Below are 19636 nucleotides of genomic sequence, written 5' to 3' on the forward strand. Positions count from 1 at the left end.
GACTGTTCCCATGGGGCAGAGGGCTAAGACTGATTTGCATATGGCCAGGTCTTAACTGGGGTGGCATGGTGAGCAAAAGAGTGATGGATTTAACCCAGATCTCTTGACTGGGGGTGAATCTTTCCATTTGCTCTGCATTCCATTCATCAACTGTGTGTCTTTTTTGCCCTAAGTGCGCCGAGTATATGCCCAGACAGGGGTCCTGGGCTCACTGTGCCACCGGATTCAACCTATCCTGGCTGATGAGGGCTGAAACCTCAAAATTGGTCCTAGTTTGCTTGTTTCCGGTCCAGGGAGGACCTGGCTTGGCATTTCGGGCTGGACTGTTCCCATGAGGCACAGGGTCAAGACTGTTTAGCATGTGGGCAGGTCTAAACTGGGGTGGCATGGTGAGCAAAAGAATGAGGGATTTAACCCAGATTTCTTGACTAGGGTGAATGTTTTGATTTGCTCTGCATTCCGTCCAACAATTGTGTGTCTTTTGCACTTGACATATGCGGGCATTGCATTGAGATGTAAAGACCTTGGCCACTGCATCACTAAAATCTCTCCAACCTGGTCAGATATTCAGAGGGGACTGCAAAAAACCTGCAATGGTGGCTCACGGACCACGATTGGTTCAACAGCAGACCTCGCTCTCTTCCCCACCCAGAGCTCGCAGTGGTGACAGGTGCATCCCTCCTAGTTTGGAAGGCCATATGGGATAGGTTTAGATCAGAGGAGTTTGATGTCCTACAGAGTCTCAGCTCCACATCAACTTGTTTAAATTGAGAGCAATTCGACTGACTTTGAAAGCCTTTATTTGTTCCATCAAGGGAAGGCTTGTTCAGATGTTCATGGGCAACACCACCACCAAGTGGTATTGCAACAAGCAGGGCGGGGTGGAGTCGTGGGCCCTATGTCAAGTGGCTCTGCATCTCTGGATATGACTGCAATATCAGGACATATTCCTGATGGTTCATAATCTGGTGGACTCTCCGAAGGCCAGACCAGAAAAACTCAGCTGTCAATGCCTAGTGTATCACAAATGGTGTCTCCATCCTAAGGTTGTTCAAGGTCTCTTCCAAGATTGGGGGTAGCCTCAGATAGATCTATTTACAGCTGCCAGAACATGCAAGGTCAGCACTTCTCCTCACTGGAGTTTCCAAGGAGTCTCTCGCTCGAAAATGCATTGTGTCTCGAGTGGAGCTCAGGACTCCCATACACCTTCCCGCTGCCACCACTCTTGTCCAGATTAAGAACAACCGAGCCTATGTCATCCTTGTGGCTCGAGACTGGGCACAGAGAGCATGGTACTCCCGAACCCCTGAGCATTAGAATCTGTCCTTCAGTCAGGCTGCTGCATGAGCATCTGTCCTCCAGTCAGGTTGCTCATTCAGGAGGATCTTCTGTGGCAGCAACATGGCAGTGTACTGCACCCAAACCTGTCCACTCTCCACTTTTATGCGTGGAGTTTAAGCGGTGACAACTGAGGGTGTTTGATCTCCCCCTGAAGTGTATGATATTCTGGCAGCCATGCGTTACTCCACTAAAACTATTTATGCCTGCCGATGGGACAAATTTGTGGCTTGGTGCACATTTAAATTGGTTGATCCTCTGTCTGCACCCTTTTCTGAAGTTCTCTTGTTTGTACTATCCATGGCCCTGGAAGGCTTTGCTTTGGGCACAGTTAAATGTAATACTTCCTGCACAAAAACTGTCCTGAGAGCAGAACTGCAACCATCCATATCTTTGAAAATATGGCACTTCTCTGCTTCCTCTGAGGTCCTGGGGGACAATAAAAGTGTAACTCTGTGGTAGATTGGGCCTTAAAGCCAGAAGGTAAAAAATGTTACCATGACAAACTGGTACATGAACCCCACCTGTGCTCCACTGATGTCGACCTTAAATTACGCCTAGGTCCCAGCCTACTGCGACCATTGACAAACACTGGTGTTTTATGCTTTTTGGCACTATATTGATTTCAACTCGGAATCATGAGTTTTTAGGTCTGGCATTTGCCAAGACTTTTTTATACTAAAATAACCAATGCTTAGCTTCACTTTGAGTGCTGTTTCAAAAGGAACTCATCCGCACACAAGCTAGTTCCTTTCTGTGCTAGTGGTTTTGTTTTTACTTTGTAATTACTTTAGTGTGGCCTTTGTGTTTAGATCCCGAGGTCATAGCAGGATTTTATGTGAACACTGGGCACATTCCATCTTTATCTCCTGCTGATGCCATTGTAAATTCCTTTCAGAGTGTTTTGCTTTTCTGACTGTTGCTATTTTACAACATACCAGATTGTATCCATTTGAAGCTGTTCTATATTGTTATCTTTTTTAAAACAGACTTTTGATAGATTTCACACATTCCGCAGAGCTCTGCACACCAAAGATATCTGCAGGACACATATACCACATCAATTGAGATGCAAGCAACTTTTCTTTTCTTTGATAAACAGACATAAACAAAGCAATAGTAAGCACCCCACTCCCCTCCCCCCCGAACTCCCCCTCCCAGATCCCACCCACCCAAGTCGCACTAGGTCCGTCACGTGTCTCCTTCATATTACACATCGAAATGGCTACATGCATGCCCCTCTACCATGGCCCCTTCATGCCACCTCCGGAAGATCTTTCCGGTCCACCGGCGGCTCAAGTCACAGGCCCCTAAAGTCAGCCCAACGTTTCCAGATTCTATAGTGCTTTCGTGGGCATCCTTGGGCTACAAAAATCGACTGCTCCATCACCATACAGAAGTCTAGCCCTCTCTTCCACCCCACCACAGAAGGGGCTCGCGGATCCTACCACGCTCTAGCCACGTCTCTTTTGGTCAATGTGAGGCCCAGCAGCAGTAAATGCCTCTTGTAGACATTACCTCCCACCCCATCCATCACCTGCAATAAGCCTAACTGCGGTGTACGGGGGAGCTCCCACCCCAGAACCTCAGACATGCAATCCAGCACCCCCCTCCAGAACCGATCTAAAGAGCCACAACTCCACACTGTGTGTATAAATGTCCCCACTTCCTGGCCACATCTCAGACAGTCCGAAGATGCAACCAGCCCCGCCCGCCATAGTCGCTCCCTAGTGAAGTAAAATCTATGTAAATACTTAAATTGGATGAGCCGTAGGCGCATCGCTATGGCAGCACCCCTGGGGGCTCCCAGCGCCTCCCTCCAATCCTCCTCCTCCAATTTTCCTACGTCCCCTTCCCAGGTCTCCCGGAACTGCTGCAATGTGGGGGCAGAGTGTGTGACTAGTGACTGGCATATGCGTGATATCTTTTTGGTATCCAGATCTCCCATAAACACCTTTGCTTCTAGAGGGCTAAACTCAGGGAGGGACTCCAGGCCCTCTAGGCTCGGAACGAGGGCATGGCGGAATTGAAGATATCTAAAAAACTGAGAGCGAGGCATACTAAATTCCCTACACAGATCCTGAAAGGACTTAAGCGTCGTACCAGACAGCGCATCTCCCAGTGTCGAAATTCCAATGCTGTCCCACCCCTGCAAGCCCTGTAGTTTCACGAGCCCAGATAGCCGCCCGTTGTGCCACAAGGGGGTTTCACCTGTCAGGGTGTTCCACCATCCCATGCGACGCAGAGGCTGTCTCCAAATCTGAATCAAATCCTGCGTGGCCGGTGGTAGTGTCTTCCGCAACTGCGCCGCATAGATATTGTTATCTTTTTACTTTCTTTTCTCACTTTCTTTCTTTTTTCTTTCCTGTCTTCTTCCTTCCTTTCTTTTCTTCTTTCGTTCCTATGTTCTTTCTGTTTTTCTTTCTTTCTTTTTTTTTCTTTCTTCTATTCACTCTCTTTTCTTCTTTGTTTCTTTCTTATTCTTTCTTTTTTCCCCAAAGGCAAGAGGTGTGATTCCAATGCAGACTGATTGACTTTTTAGGTGTCTGTTAGCCAAGACCTTTCGATTTTACTACAATTATGTGTTTACCATAGTTACTTATAGGGGTTTCAGCTAAACTTCATCCATTAGACTGTGGTTGGTGTCATTCACATTTTTCTTCCACCCAATCGAGCATGACTTCACTACGAGTTACGTCATGCAGCCCTTTCACGAGAAACACATACGCACACAAGGTAGTTCCCTTCAGTGCCAGGAAGTACTAGGGTAATGTGTTTTATTTATACCAAAAATACTTTTTTGCCTATAGCAAATGATGTATTTAGATTGATGAGGGCCTGGCATATTCCCATGCAATAAAGTTTTGCCAAAACTCTGACAAAACAAAACAAGGTTTGCCAGAATGCTTGCGACTAACGAAAGATCTATTGCCTTTGCCACTGCTTGGTATTATTCTGTGTATTAAATTTAAATCTATTTTCTAATGCGGTTTGACATTTTTATTGTTTTGCATTTTGGCTTGGCTACTCTTTTGGTATTGCCTATTTACGTTGCACATTGCCCTAAGCTAAGCCTGTTTGCATTCTACCAAGGGGTTGGGCTCAGGTTAATTTAGTGACTTTAAGGGTCCACTCTGCGATGAGTTGTGATTATTTCTTGAGGTGGGATTTCAACCACCCCAAACAAGGATCCAATGTATTATAGTTGAAGTTCACCTACTTTTGAACAACCTTTCTCGGAACGCAAAGTAAATATTGAATTATTTTCATTAGTGTCTTGCTAATTAGTGTGCTCTTCTTTTCTGTTGCTGTTTTTACCTTTTAAGTTGCTGGCATACATTGCCTGGCTTGTTTTTCTTCCCTCTGTCACTTTGACGTATGATGACTCTCGGCATGTGTATTTCTTTGCCTACAGTTTGATGTGGGGTGGCAGTAGAGTCACTGTGAAGGAACTGAATCGCACCACACACCAGAACTGCAGCAAACTTCGTTTTGCTGATCTCCTCATTGCAGAACAGGAGTATATGAGGTAAGACAGAATGCTTGGAATTGCTAACATGTTTTTTCTTTGTGGTTCAGAATCCAAAACTAGGCTCCACGCGCTTATATTTGTTTCCTTTGATCTAGCAATGTCTTGTAAAATGTTGAACATTGTTGAATTAATGAAGGGATTAGAGTGAATGATTAGCAGGACAGATGAACACCATATTACGACAGAGTATTTCGGACCTCAAGAGACTCCTTGTTACAAGAGCTTCATTATTATTAGGTCATTATTAACCTTCAGACACATTGAAATGTCTTAGAAATATGCCTATGTGCAAGATTGCAGAAACATTTTTAATTCGAAAACTTTCTTTTGAAAAATTATGTAAATATTGCTTTCTAAAGAAACATTTTGTCCCAGCTTTATTGGCTTTTATACGAGAAACACTGCATGAAACATGGCATGAAGAATCGCAACGCTGTGTAGGATAGAAAGTACCACCGCACCAGCTGATGATATAATTGGCAGCACTTGCACTAAATGCAGCTATCCTGCATGACTAAGAGGCCATGATTTCCACAGAATTTGAGCCGTGTTTGTGTTACTTTTTTTTAACTCAAACCTGACGCAAAGTGTTGTGTTGGTATTTACAATCGATTTGTATTGGATTGTAACACAAAGTAATCTAAAGCTTGTGCAATGCACTACCTCCCATGGGTTTTGACACAAATCCCTATCTACAAAGAATTGTAGTCAACTATTTTTGTCAAATTCTTGAGTCTCCTTGTGGCATGTGTAACGAGGAGAATTAATTTTGTTTCTCCTCATTTTCCCTTCTTTGCACATGTACTGCATTCTAACTCACAGACAAGGAGGGGACACCTTAAAGCATAGTGCTTGTACAGGAAGGGACTCAAAACTGCACAACAAAACCTGAAAAAAATGACGCTTTCCACAACGAAGACACCATAGCACTATGACATAAGGGTGTCTGCACTGGTGCATGGCAGCATAAATTGCACCTGCGCAGGAAGAGAGGGCTGAACAGCCCCACATCTTAGTCGATTTGGAGCTGTTCTGCTCGCTTCCATTTACACAACACAGTGTAGTGCTGCTCAGCAAGTTTACTTGCTCTACTGCATTGCATTACTTCTTAGTAAATCTGGGCTACAGACTCGTACTGTGGCGCAAATGTGAGTCTGTGATGTCTGTTATTAGCTCTTAACAGGAAGTACACCCTGCTGTATAAGATCCTGCATAAGCCCACCACCAGGGGGATACAGTTACTTGATACGTATCCACTCGTTTGGAACAGTTAGTCCAGATTCCTGTCCCAAAGACATGAAAACAGTGGGCCTCATTTATGAAAAGTGACGCATTGCTGAGTAAAAACATCGATGCGTCACTTTTCACTGCGCCCTCCTTGCGACACCAATGATGCGTCATATTTACAGTATGACGCATAATGTCGCAAGGAGTTACAGATACGTCAGTATTTCCGACGTATCTGTATGCCGCAAAAGTGATGCATTGCTGGAGTGTGTCACAAAAGTGACGCAACTCCAGCAATGCGTCCTTTCACATGGGGCAGGCCCCATGTGAAAGGGCCTGTGTCAGTCTTACGCCTGCTGTGAGGCAGGCGTAAGATTTTGACGCATTTGTGTCCTAGAAGTGGCGCAGTGAAATCTGGTAGATTTCACTGCGTCACTTCTACGACCCTTTCTTGCGTGGGAATACCCCCCTGCATACATTATACCTGGCGCAGGTACGATGTAGCGCAGGGGTTTACAAAGTGACGCATCTACCTAGATGCGTCACTTTGTAAATATGGTGCAACAAGGCACATTTTATACGCTGCTGGTGCGTCACAAAAAGTGACGCACCAGCGGCGTAAAAGTGACGCATGGCCTCATAAATGAGGCCCACTGTTCCTAGTGGTAGCAGCTTGTAAATACTAATCTTACAATGGAAATAGTACAATGGTAGCTGCTTGTTGAGACTGATGACTAGTGCTGTAACAATTGTAAAATATTTCACATGAATATAATGCTCGTTTTTTTATTGTTCCTGAGGTTTTCTTGTTACAGTATGATTTAAGTGTATGCCCCTGGAGGGAAGCATGAAGTCTTTCCCTCTTTCTGATAGAAAAGAAAATAGCTGTATTGTATTTGAAAAACAGAATGATGACTAAATAAATACTACAGAGCATCGAATTTATCGAATGCCCTGAGTCTATTTAAGTAAAAAGCAGCATCTTAAGTTACGGCAACGATATATATTGTTTGTGCCAGACATGTAAAATGTACTTTAGGGTAAAAATTCATTTGTTACATGTAGGTAAATCAGATGATACTTTGCTTGACCCTTTGCTGACGTCGTCTTTTCTTTGCCATGGAATTTGGTGCAAAGCCACATCATGTTATTTTAGTAAATATGATGTTACACCAAAACCTAAGGTTTTTGCCCTAGCCATGCTGCAGACACCATCTTGCAAGCATTAAAAGGGAATAGCACAAAGTGGTGCGGTAGAGCGTGAGGGTCAACTTTCAGCACAAAATAGCTTTTTTAAAGTGTTTATTTAGAAGTAAAGTAATCACATTACAAAAGAAATTCCCATCTGATCAACACGGTAGGTGTACTTGCTGTGGCTTCACATGAAACAATTGTAACATGAAACAAGAGTCATACACTTCACAGTTTTGTGTGATCCTGCTTTACCGATTATAGGCTGTGAGCGACTTGAGTGGGGTTGCGTTCGAGGGCAGAGTCATCTTTTGCTATATTTATAGCCATACCACATGGATGAGCACTCTGGGGGAGATCTAGTGGATCGCTATACACCTTTTCCCCCAGTTCACACCCCAGGAATTCAAATTTGTGTGACATTTTCCCCTTACTGGGTCGCTTCAGAAATCCCAACACACACTGGAGCATATTCTCAAGGACTGATCGCCGAGTTATCAGCACTTTATCGCTGCCAAAGCGGCAATACATTTATCGCCCCATTCACATGCTAGTGGTAACAGGGCTCGAAAAATTCACTCGACCGCTCACATTTGCGAGTCAGATTAATTCAGGACCAGCTAATTTTAGGTCCTACTCGCCCTTTCTGGCGAGTAGGAATACAAACTGACACTTGACCTCTGCCTCTGAAAGCAGAGGAAATGTGACAAGATAGCAAGATTTAAAGGCATCTTTATTGCTCACAAAGTAATTGAGCAGTAAAATCGTCACATTTGCTCATCTTTCAGAGTGAAAGGTCAAGTGCATTTCAGTTAGGTCAAGGAGATTTTGTAGGTTACTAGACCTGCAGGTCTAGTGCATTTTTTTAAAACATCTTTTTATTGAAAGAACAACAGTTCCATCATAATACACACTTAGGAGCAGAGTAAGAGCAGAGTTAGTTTACAGTGTAAGAATCACATCAGTCCAATCATTCACGGTTAATGGGATGCTCCACCTCCAGTTCAATGTACCCTCCAGCCTAACTCCGGTCTTCGGTCCGTTCCCTGCTCAGCCAACCACCCACCCCCCTGACTACCCCTCCTCCCCCACCCCTCCTCTAAAAATGCAGCCCGAAGCCGGGTCTAAAACTTTGTTCACCCTGCAAGGAGGGAACACAGACAAACCATGGGCGATTCCTGGCCCAGCGGGGCCCCTCTATTCATCCTCCGAGGCGTCCATCCACTCTCCCCTATACCTTCTCCAGGCCTGCCAGATCTTTTCCCATTTTTTGGGGCAGCCTCTGCTGTTATATATGACCTTCTCCGCCCTCTGGCACCAGTCCAAGTCCCGCTCCCATTCCTCTATTGTTGGTAGTAAATCGCTCCCCCACCGACGTGCGATGTTTCTCTTAGCCACCATGCTCGCAAACCTTTTCTCCCTTTGGCCATGTTACCTCTCCCGTGACTCCCAGTATATGCCACCTGGCCTCCAGCGGCACCTCCGCCCCAACCACCTCCCCCATTATGTCTGTCAACCTCACCCAGTAGGAGCGAATTTTGGGGCAATCCCAGAGAATGTGGAAGAATGTACCCTCGTATCCACACCCTCTCAGGCGGAAGCGTGATGTCGCGTATCCCATTTTAAATTGCACTGTGCGTGGGGTGTAAGACCTATGGAGTATACGGAGCTGTACCAGACGGAATAGTGCCCTAATCGCCACTTCCCTGGGGCACTGTAAGGCCTCGCTCCAATCATCATCTTCTAGCAAACCCAAATCCGATTCCCATTTTTCCCGCAGGGGCTCGAGTGTATCTGGGAGGTTATTGATTAACTACTTGTAGGTGAGTGAGATGGCTTTATCAATCATTGGGTCTAGAAGCAGTCTGTCTTCGAGTGGGGCATACTCAGGTAGCTGGTCCCCCTGCGCTAGGTGAGCCTTTATGGCGTGCGCGAGTTGCTGGTAGTGGAGAAATTCGCCATTCCCCATCTGGAATTCGGACTGCAAAGCCGCGAATTCCACCACGTGCCCCCTCTTCCAGACATCGCCCAGTTGGTCTATGCCAATGAGGCCCCAACTATGCAAATCGCGGAGTTTAACGACTTCCCTCAGTAAATCCTCCTTCCATAGGGGCGTCTAAGCCGTAAGCTTCCTCTCCCAGCGAGTAACTTCGTCGCACGCTTCCAGACTTGGACCACCACCGCAGTCTGGGGGGGTAGGGGCAAACCACGTTGTGTCCCAGAGTAAAGGGCCGCCAGATAGGTATCCACACCCATGGCTACCCGGTCCACTCGATACGTCGGTTCCTCCTGCGGGGCAAAAACCCAGCCGTTAATGTTGGCCAGCTGAGCCTCCCAGTAGTATAGGCGGATGTCAGGGACCGCCAGTTCCCCCTCATAGGGATCGCGTTGCAGCTTAGCAAGGGCAATCCGCGGGCAGCCACCGCTCCACAGAAGGGAGCGTTGCTCCGCCTCCACCACTTAAAAAACCTGGTCCGGGATCAAAAAGGGGGAGCTCTGCAGCACGTAGAGCAGCCGTGGCAAGGCCATCATTTTGAAGAGTACCGCTCTCCCCATCAGGGAGACCGGCAGAGTGCGCCAGTGTTGCACGTCGCCGTGCAGGCGGTCAAGTTGTGGCTGTACGTTAAGCCGGAGGAACTCCGAGGCCGACGGTGTAATCCATATCCAGAGGTAGCGAAACGCCTCCTGCCACACCAGGCCAGGCCCTCACATCCCACCACCACGGGCAGCTGGGGTCCCGCCAGAACATAGCCAAGGGATTTACTCCAGTTGATCTGGTATCTGGAATATTCCCCAAAAGTACGTAGTATAGTCATGAGACGCGGGATCGATTCCGCCGGTCTCTGGGTGTATAGCAGGATGTCATCTGCGTATAGCGAGATACGCTCTTCCCAACCGCCATCCATTGCTATCCCCCACACCCCCCGGGTCCGTCCTCACCCAGTGCGCCAGCGGCTCTAGTGCCAGGGCAAAGAGGGTCGGAGAAAGGGGGCAGCCCTGTCTCGTGCCACGTCCCAATCGAAACTCACGAGACGTGGCCCCATTCACTCGGACTCGCGCCAGTGGTTCCGCGTACAACAGTTTCACCCATGAGCAGAAGTTCGGTCCGAAACCCAGTTTTTCAAGTACGGCGTAGATATAACACCATTCGACACTGTCGAAGGCCATGTGGGCGTCAAGGGAAAGCAAGGACGCCGGAGCTGCCTCCGGTGCCGTGACTGTCTGTACGACCCCAAACAGCCGGCGCAGGTTAAGTCTAGTGTTCCGGTGGGGCATGAAGCCCGATTGGTCTGGATGGACCAGGGACTGGATCACTGCCCCCAAGCGCGTAGCCAGGATCTTTCCAAGAACCTTCGTCTCGTAGTTGAGGGAGATAGGCCTGTACGAGCCACAGACACCACGTGGTTTTCCCGCCTTGTGGATCACCACGATCGTAGCCAGGCGCAGATCCCGCGGGAGGTGACCCACTTCACGCGCCTCAAGGAGCATGTTGCATAGATGCGGTGCAATGTGGCTGGCCACACAGCTGAATGCCTCCGCCGGAAACCCATTGGGTCCCGGGGCCTTCCCCGTCTGTAGATCCCCCATGGTCTAGTGCATTTTTAATGATTTTTCGTGCCCTGCCCATAAATGAGAATGTACACAATGCCAAGTGTGGCGTGGATGTGCTGGACAGACTGCAATATGGAGACCACAGACAGATTCATGCCGACATACACTGCTGGTGTTTGGAGTGTACTGGACAGTGGACGCAACCATGTCACTGCAGGCAGCGGGTAAGACCATGCGTGTTGCTTTGTCGTCCCCCACTCAATACGCAGGAGGAGTGGGCTGGGCCGTTGTACGCAAGTCCAGCGTGGGGGTGTGATTGATTATTGCGGGGCTCTGGGCATGGTACATTACATGAAATGTGCAGATGCATGTGTCTCTGTCGCTGTGTGGGTCTCCTTTGTGGGGTGTAGGTAGTCCCTGATAGGAATTAGACATGCACGTATGCCAGTTTGTTCAGATTCCTTGAGCTCTGATCCCACCCGCACCTGATAGGACACCTCCTTTTGGGATTCTGACACCTGGCATTGGAATACCATGTGTGCCTCAGTGAAGTGTTGTGAGCCAGCTGTGGTGGTGGGTGCTTCCTGCTGTGTGGTCTGTGCAGGGGCTGGGGTCTCCTTGATGCAGCTGGGCTGCACTGCTCCTGGGAGAGGGTTGTCTAGGATATCCATGAGCTGTTGTAGGGCGTCAGTGTCAGAGGTGTGGTGGTCCTCTCCAGCATCACAGATGTGTTTTCCGGTCTGCTCTGCTGGACCCTCTGCTATGTGAAGGGGAGATGCATGTTGACATTGTGTTGACATGTATGTTGGCGCATTGTTCTTGTTTACATGCAGACTGTATAACAATGTACATTGTGACTGTTTGGGAGGTGTTGGATTTTGATTGGGAACAGTGGACATTCGGACCTCATGATGGATGTGAGCTTGTATGCGTACATTTCCTTCTCACAGTTTCCTGCTATGTCAGATGTAATTTACCTGTTTCTGCACATGAGCGGACGCAGTTGTGTCCTCTGTTATGCAGTGTCGGGGTTGCACATTGTACCACATTGTCGTCAATGTGGATGTGCTGTTATTGCTGTGTGTGTATGCTGCAGTGTGCCACGGGGATCAGAGACATGATCCAGGGTCATTGTGGGTGTGCAGTGTGCTACACATGGTTGTGCATGTGTGCCATTGAGCCTATCTCTCCCCGTCCCCCCAGTCCCTTGTTGTTACTCACCCTGTTGATGTTGTGTCAGGTCCTTTCGAGCTGTGTTCGGACTCCCAAATCCTTGCACCATCTCCACACTGTTGTCTGTGGCCTCCGTTTCCTTCAGGTCCTCCTGTGGCGCAGGACTCACACCTCCTGTCGCCGTTGCTACCTTCCTGTTGGCAGGTGGTTGGGGCTTGGCTTGGCTTTTCACATCATGCCAGCACATCTTGGCCTCCTCCATTGACCTCCTCGACACTCCGACTGCATTCACTTTGGTCACAGTGAGGTTCAGTTGATGGTAGTGTTCAGTCACCTCAGTGATGCTGATGCGGTTTTCCTGCAGACCGCACCCCGTCTTTCTATCCCTCTTCTCCTTGGCCTTCCCCGACTCCGTTGTTCCTTGCAGGTGGTCTGTGTGGTTTGTGGGGTTCGCGTTGACCTCTGCACTCGGTCGGGGTGCATCCATGGTGTTACGCCGTTTCTTTTTGTTTCCCTTTGGTTTTGTTCTGCTTTTATGGTGGCTTTGTCTGCTTGACATGTGGGAATTGCAGGCCTGTCGCTGGTTTTCGCTGCTTTTTGTATCATGCTTGGCCTCATCACATGTTTTTTGGCGTTAGTGTTTCGCATATTTGTGGAGTCACATTGACTTTATCGCAGACATTTGACGCGTTATTGTGAACTTATCGCATGGTACCGTCCTGTTGTGAATTCAACGCTAACACATCATTGTTTTCCTGTGATAGGCTGCGATATGCAAAGTTGTGTTAAGCTAATTTTGCAATGGTTGTCACATGTTCTTGAGAATATGCCCCACTGTTTAGCTGTAATGTAGTGTAGTTCCTATATTCCCAATAGGCTCTGCGCATTGGAATAATATATTCAGCAGTGTAGACGTAGGACTGAGGTTATCTAGGTCTCTACTGACTATATTAGACTTAAGGTTTGCCAGCTAGCTCAGAGGTCACTAGAAACTTTCTCGAATAAACGAGGAGGAGTTTAACCTCCCTGGATAGACAAGAAGGGATTAGCTTCTGACAACCATAAAACATGACAACTTTGCTCTCCCTGAATAAGAGTGTATCTCTAGAGTTGTGTGAAAACAATAGACAGCTATTTCACTCAGTCAAATGTGCGTACTTAGTTTCACCAGAATGCAGAGAAAAGAGAGACGGGCGTTTTCAATAAAAGGTGTTATTTATTGAGCAGTCTTCTTCCTCATACAAGAGAAATGAATTGCCACGATTGTAATGCTCATGGTAAAGTAAAGTGCGTACAGTAAAAGGAGGATTATAAAATAATACTGTAAAAGCATTGATATGGTTTCTTAGCCATATGATACTTTAAAATAGATAAAATATATACATACATATATACATTGACTAATCATACTCAACTGGTGCTTCTAAATACGCCTACCCCGGTGTACCTGACCTAAGCCTAATACGTGGGAAGGAGTAAGTAAGTAGCAGTTTAAGTTAAGTTTGTTTTGCCAAGAATCTGACTCAAGAATTCTCTGTAAGGGTTTAGTCAGTTCCGTACCTGGATATTAGAAAGCAGGAGGTCTTGTATCTCTTTCTCTGGACTCGATATCCCAGTAACCCGCGAAGGTATCTGGAAACACTGGAGCTAGATTTCTCGGCAGGAGAAAAGACAGCGTCTCTCTCAGTGCGTCAAAAGAGGAGAGGCAGCTTCCGTGGGCTCTCGCATCAGCTGGGCTCTCGGGCAAGTAGATAGCTCCTCTGCTCCAGAATCACCACCGTGTGTTTGCTTAAGGCAACGTTGGTATATTTATACCTGAAAGGTTCCTGGGTTTGACGTAAGGTTGGACATAAGACGTCAATAAAGATGTCACTAAGAACTGGCCATTCTTACAGTGCTTTACAGGAGTTCTAGGACGAAATCAAAACAAAAGCAAGGGGGATTTCCCAGGTTGCTGGAGGCTTGGTTTTGTTTAGAGAACTCGGTGTGCTTACTAGGGGGCCGGAGAAGTAGCCTTGCTTAATGTGACAGCATGTGCTACGACTGAATTTTGGATATGGTTATTATGCCGTTGTATGGATATTATTGATTATAGCCGGACAAGGGCATAGAATAGGAATATCGATTCGGGTTCCTAGATAAAACACTACACCCACTCCACGAATTAATGTCCATCATTACTAAAACTTAAGCAATAGTAAACATAAAAGGTGCATGTGTATACCAACCCACCCCAAAATACATTTTTGCATTTGAAATGGTGTATGCGAAATACATGAAAATGATTATAGGTACTGTACGCTTTTCAAGCAGTGTAATTATTCATTAAAAAGGATGCATATATATATCGGCATGAATGATTTGCGAAATTTACACATGAAATGGCTCTTAATACAGAAAAAAGGGTCGAGACCATTCCATCACATATAAATTCAGTTGCTGTAAATGTGCTAGAGGCTGACGTGATATATTGTCTTTATAGTTCCTAAAATAGAAGCTCTGTTCTCTAAGAATAGTTCTACTTCAAGCAGAGTACATGTGCCAGAAAAAAGGGTAAATATTTTGGAATCGGGAAAGAAAAATAATTTCGCCTTCAGGGGAGAGAGAAAAATATAGTTCCAAATATGATCAGTAGCTTTTGTTTATCAAAGCCGAAGGCCGAATTCAGAGTTCAGGGAACGCTATGTACTAGTTTGCTTAAAAGTTATTCTTTTTGTTCGGGGGAAAACATAATTTCAGATAGACTTTCAAAAAAGTGGTTTACCGCTTCAGGTGAAAGTTCGACCAAGTTGGAAAATGCCGCAACTGTGCAGTCGTGAGAATGATTGTTATCATCGATGTAAGGATCAGCAATGCTCACAGAAGGTCGTACCTGGGTGATGTTGCTCTCATCTCGTACTTCACTACCCTTTAATCGCAGTGGTGAAGTCTCAACGAACGCCGTCATCAGGATTGGTAACCGCTGGGGACAACACGATGCATGAGCCGTTACAGGACTTAGCAAAGTATCTGTATCCAATGGTACTGCTGATTGTAGTGTAAGACAGACGTCCAACACGCATTCTTCTCCGCATAGCATACATCGAAGCACAGGCAAGATACAATTCTGCCAGATGGGTCTGAATGAAAGAAACCAGGTCATACTTAGATCTCTTAGCCGGGCCAATCCAAGGACTTTAGTTATGCGGTCCCGATAGCGTATAGCTAGGATCGTTTCTTCCATTGTGGCTGGAGTCTTGTCTGCGTTTTGGCTTGCCATAACGAAGCAAAAGTATCAAAAATAAAATGACTACGAGTCCCAACAGGAGTGGTAGCCGCCAAAGACAGAATGGACAAAATTAGGAAAAATGACCAGAACTGTTGTGAAGGGTGTTAACAGTCCCGAAAAAATTGTCTTACATACATGTGGGATACCACCAGTATCCGACATGTTTAGGATTTGGCTTAACATTTCTGCGAAACGAAGGGGGCAGTTTGTTGATAAAAGGCTATGTATCTCTGCCGTTGTCCTTGCGACTTGCAGATCATACGTTTCTTTTGATGACGTCAAGGGCACAGTTGTCTGTAAAAGAATAGAAGAGATATTAAAAAATGGCCAAATTGTTGCCTCCTTGTCTGGAGTGCTGTTTGGAAACAATACTTGCATACAGCAAGTGACCATGGAACTAACGCTAACTAGATAAGCTTTTCCTGGCACCATGCCACAACATCTGTGGTCCACTATTAGAATATAGCTCCCGTTAGAAAGCCGTCTAAAGAATGGCTCTATCCGAGTTGCAGGTGTGCCATGCTGGTGACATGAAAGGTTATTTGAAATCCCCTCACAGGCCCCATGCAGGTTAATACCTTGACACAGAAGTATACCACTTAGTGACCTTTTACAATTATTACCACTAAGAAATACATTCTGTTCCTTTTCACTATAACATGTGTGTGTGTAAGGTAATTTCCATGATGACTTAATGTACCCTTTACCCAACCTTTCATACTGGCCTGCTGGTATATACTCTTGACAGAATTTAAATTGGAAAGTTGTTATCGGAATAGTTATTATTCCGTGTATTATCCATTCAATGACAGGTCGTTCTGACATTGCCAATGGTAATCTCTCAAGTTTTTCAATGCTCAGAATTGTACATTCTGCTCCTTTCTGTGCCAAGCTGATTTGTGTATCAGTAAGGTTAAAGATAGAGAATAATGACGTTGTGTTGATTAAACGCCAAGGCACGTAGCCTGAACGCAGATTTTGTAACGTCCAGCCAAGCTGTACAATAGAACGTAATTGGGACTGACCGTGTTGTAACATTAGCAAGTCCTGCTCTATTATATCTATAGCAGATGATACAATACTGTCCAGTGAATATATCCTGGAGGACAGAGTCATTAACCCATTGTCCACAACAGAAAATGATTTTTCCAAATTAATACGGTCAATTTCCCGTATTTTTTCTGCTGTTTCAATTTGCGTTTCTTTCCAAGCTTCGTTGTAAGCTGCATATATACCGGCCACTATGAAACGTTTTTGACGCTGTTTGCGTGGTCCCATTATGAAATCACGCAAGTCAGCACCGTCTTTAAGTAAAGTCAAGTGTTGCTTAATTTCTGCCAGTGTGGATTTCTGTAGCCATTCTAGGCAGAGTTTTCCTACACTGTATGTTGTAACTATCCCTGGATGTTGTCTCTGGGAGTATCTAGGGTCTGGCCTGGTCAATTTGAACCCCTGTAATTTGTTCAGGAATTTATCTTGACAGCTATTAGTGTCTGTGGGCCAGATCAACCATTTTTTCCAATCAGGATGTGTTCTGTTTTGGTTAAAAATATGGGATACGTCTATCTCAACATCTGTAGTGCTATTATTGTCAGGTGTTGGCTTTGGAATAGACGGTTTGTTTAAGTCTTTAATTTTGGCTAGGCCAAGACAGGTTGTCTGTTGAATGGTATCATTCAAGAATATAATTTGTTCTTGGATCATGCAGGCTCTAAATAATGATTCTATACCGTGGACCTGCCAATCTTTGGTACCCCACATGGTTTTTGTTTCAATATTGTTTTTCCAAAAATCAAAACCAAATGTAGTCATTTGTTCATAAAATGCTTCTGAATAAATTAATTTAGTGTTTGTCAGCATTGTTTTCATTCCTGTCTTATTTAACATTTTGAAATAAAAGGCTTCTGCTTCACTTGTGTTAAACCCTGAGAAGTATGGGAATTTCTCATAAAATGTTTTTGAACTGCCTTTTGGCGGAGTTGCACAATGTTCCCACTGATTATAATTTAAAACATTTCTAGGTTGAGCAGATTTATGCAAATAGCGATGTGCAAAATGGTTGTGTTGTAGCAGTACATTTCTTCATAATTAGATGAACCCTGCAAGTAATCATGTTCTGTAAATTTTGCTGACATTACTAAGTCTGACATCATATCATTAATACTTTCAAAGTCCCAATCATCAGAGAATGTGCTCGGTTTTACAAAGTCACTCAATGAAATTTTAAACTGGTGTGGATACTTCAAGAGCTCGACCGGGCCATAGATTTCGTAATCTGTTTTGTCCCAAGCTACCCCAACGGGTATTGGATTGGCTGTGACATTCACGGATGATAGTTCTCTTTTCTCGATGTGAGATGACTTGTGTGGTTTTAGGACCAAGTTGATGTTCTGACTTGCTGTGTCCATTGTACTATATTTTCCTTCAATGAATTTTCCCAAACAAAGAACCATGATGAGCCAAAGCAGGAGAAAAAGTACACCTAACACAATCCAAAATTCAATCCATGGAGAAATCAGATAGGTTTCTTTGAGTTGATGAAAGAGTTCTGTTACTTTGTCTTTAAAAGTTTTTGTTGTTGGCTGTTCTTCAGGCTCGCTTGGATCCTCAGAAAAGTCATCGAAATTGATGAAGTAGCCAGATGCAGTTCTGTCAATTGTTGGAATCGCTTCAGGATTTTTATTTGCTTTTGGAATTTTCTTTGTTTCATTAGCATAGTCTGTGGCTACATCATTGTAGACAGGTGTTTCATGATGAACTGTTTCAATTTGGGCTTCAAGAGGCACAAGTTCCATGGCATTATTGCATAGTCCCTTTTTAATCACTGCAGGTTTATCAAATGTGATTAGTCTCTCAGTTTGAACCTCTTGGATTGTAGCAAGATTTGTTCTTCTGCTATTTCTTGGGAGTCCACTGGGCCTACTACTTATTATCGGCCACATGATAGTGGTTTTACCAGGTCGATGGATACAACTCGGTTCTCCTTTTTACCAGCAAGGGGCGGTAGTACAACTGATCTTGTTCCGTTGACAGCTAAGACAGGTACTGCTTTCCTGTAAGAAGGCTCAAATTCCTTCTTCACCGCGATCTTCTCTCTGACCAGATCCCCAATCTTTGGAATCCAGACAGGCCTTGCTGGGACAGGTGGTTTCTCTTCAGTGGCTGTTGGATGCTGTTTTAGCTTTACGTTGCTCAGGTCTTTTCTTGTTTCATTTAAGTCCTGTAAAATAGCCAAACGATCTTTGATATCAAAGTATTTTTCTTCTACCACTGAAGTCTGACTATCGAGGTCCGGAATGTGCATTCTAGTCCCGAACAATAGTTCATACGGACTGAAACCTTTTAGAGAATTTCTTGGCAGATTGTTAAGACTACGTTAGACACTTGTTAAATGTTGGACCCACCCAGTACCCGTACCTAATACCCTCGCCGTTATAGATTGCTTTATGTCTCGGTTTTTTCTTTCCACAATCCCGTTTCCCTCAGGATGGAAGGGACAAGAGTACCGCAATGCAATGCCCATGCTGGTCATGGCCTCCTTATAAGCTCGAGAGCTAAAAGCAGGACCATGGTCAGAATGTAGCATGCCAATTGCGTATGTGCCGATATAGACTCGCAAATCTTTTATAACAGTTCTGGCGTCAGCCGAGCGCTGGTGTCTACATTTTAAGTGAATCTAGTCTTAAATAATATACATAGGGACGCATGTTTCCTGTTTAATCATGCGTATAGATCGCCTTATGCTTTCTATTAGGTGTTCTGGCACTACTTCGGCCTGTTCGCCACTGCGATCTCTGTTGCAGTTTTCACAATTTTTTGCAAATTTGTGATTATCCAAGCTCATTCCCGGCCACCAGTATTCTGATTGTAATTCTGTCAGAGATTCCTTGATCCTTCAGTGCCCTAGACCTTCACCCATGTGGTCGTCTGCTATTAGCAAGACTCTCCTGTTCGTGTTTGGAATTACTCTATCCCCCACTCCAGGGATTCGAGCAAAAGGAACGGAGTTTGCATCGATTATGTATGTATAATTGAGTGGATAGTTCACGGGTAATGCTGCACAGTCGCCTTTTGAAGACGTTTTTACCGCCAGCATGGTTTCCCCGTCTATGTATTTTTCTGAACGCTTTTTTGTGGCTACGGAAGCCGGTTTAGTTGCTTCCGCTGTGGCTGTCTCAGCCAATGAATTCCCTGCATCGTGAACGCCATCACGCTGATGACTCAGTGTATGGATCACGTGAGTCTTTTGTAGTTCTTTCTGCAAAAGAACTACCTGTTCCCAAAGCAATTTTTGCTTTATTGTGGCACCTGTGTCATCTTTGTGACCGTTTTCAACCCATTTCTGCAAGTCTTTA

At 45.3% G+C, this 19636-nt stretch overlaps 1 protein-coding gene across 6 annotated transcripts in view; it reads left to right on the plus strand.

The window, feature by feature from the left end:
• TEX14 (testis expressed 14, intercellular bridge forming factor) overlaps positions 1-19636 on the plus strand; it is a 2253432-nt gene that overhangs the window by 862228 nt on the left and 1371568 nt on the right. For 5 of the 6 annotated variants that reach the window (XM_078679858.1, XM_078679856.1, XM_078679860.1 and 2 more), the window contains one exon: positions 4754-4867. The exons of the other annotated variant lie outside the window; for it this stretch is intronic. In XM_078679858.1, coding sequence (XP_078535984.1) covers positions 4754-4867 — 114 coding nt within the window. The remainder of the gene's footprint in view (positions 1-4753; positions 4868-19636) is intronic. 6 annotated transcript variants of the gene reach the window in all.

The sequence above is a fragment of the Lissotriton helveticus genome, chromosome 3_1 (genome assembly GCF_964261635.1).
Source record: "Lissotriton helveticus chromosome 3_1, aLisHel1.1, whole genome shotgun sequence".
Lineage (NCBI taxonomy): Eukaryota > Metazoa > Chordata > Amphibia > Caudata > Salamandridae > Lissotriton > Lissotriton helveticus.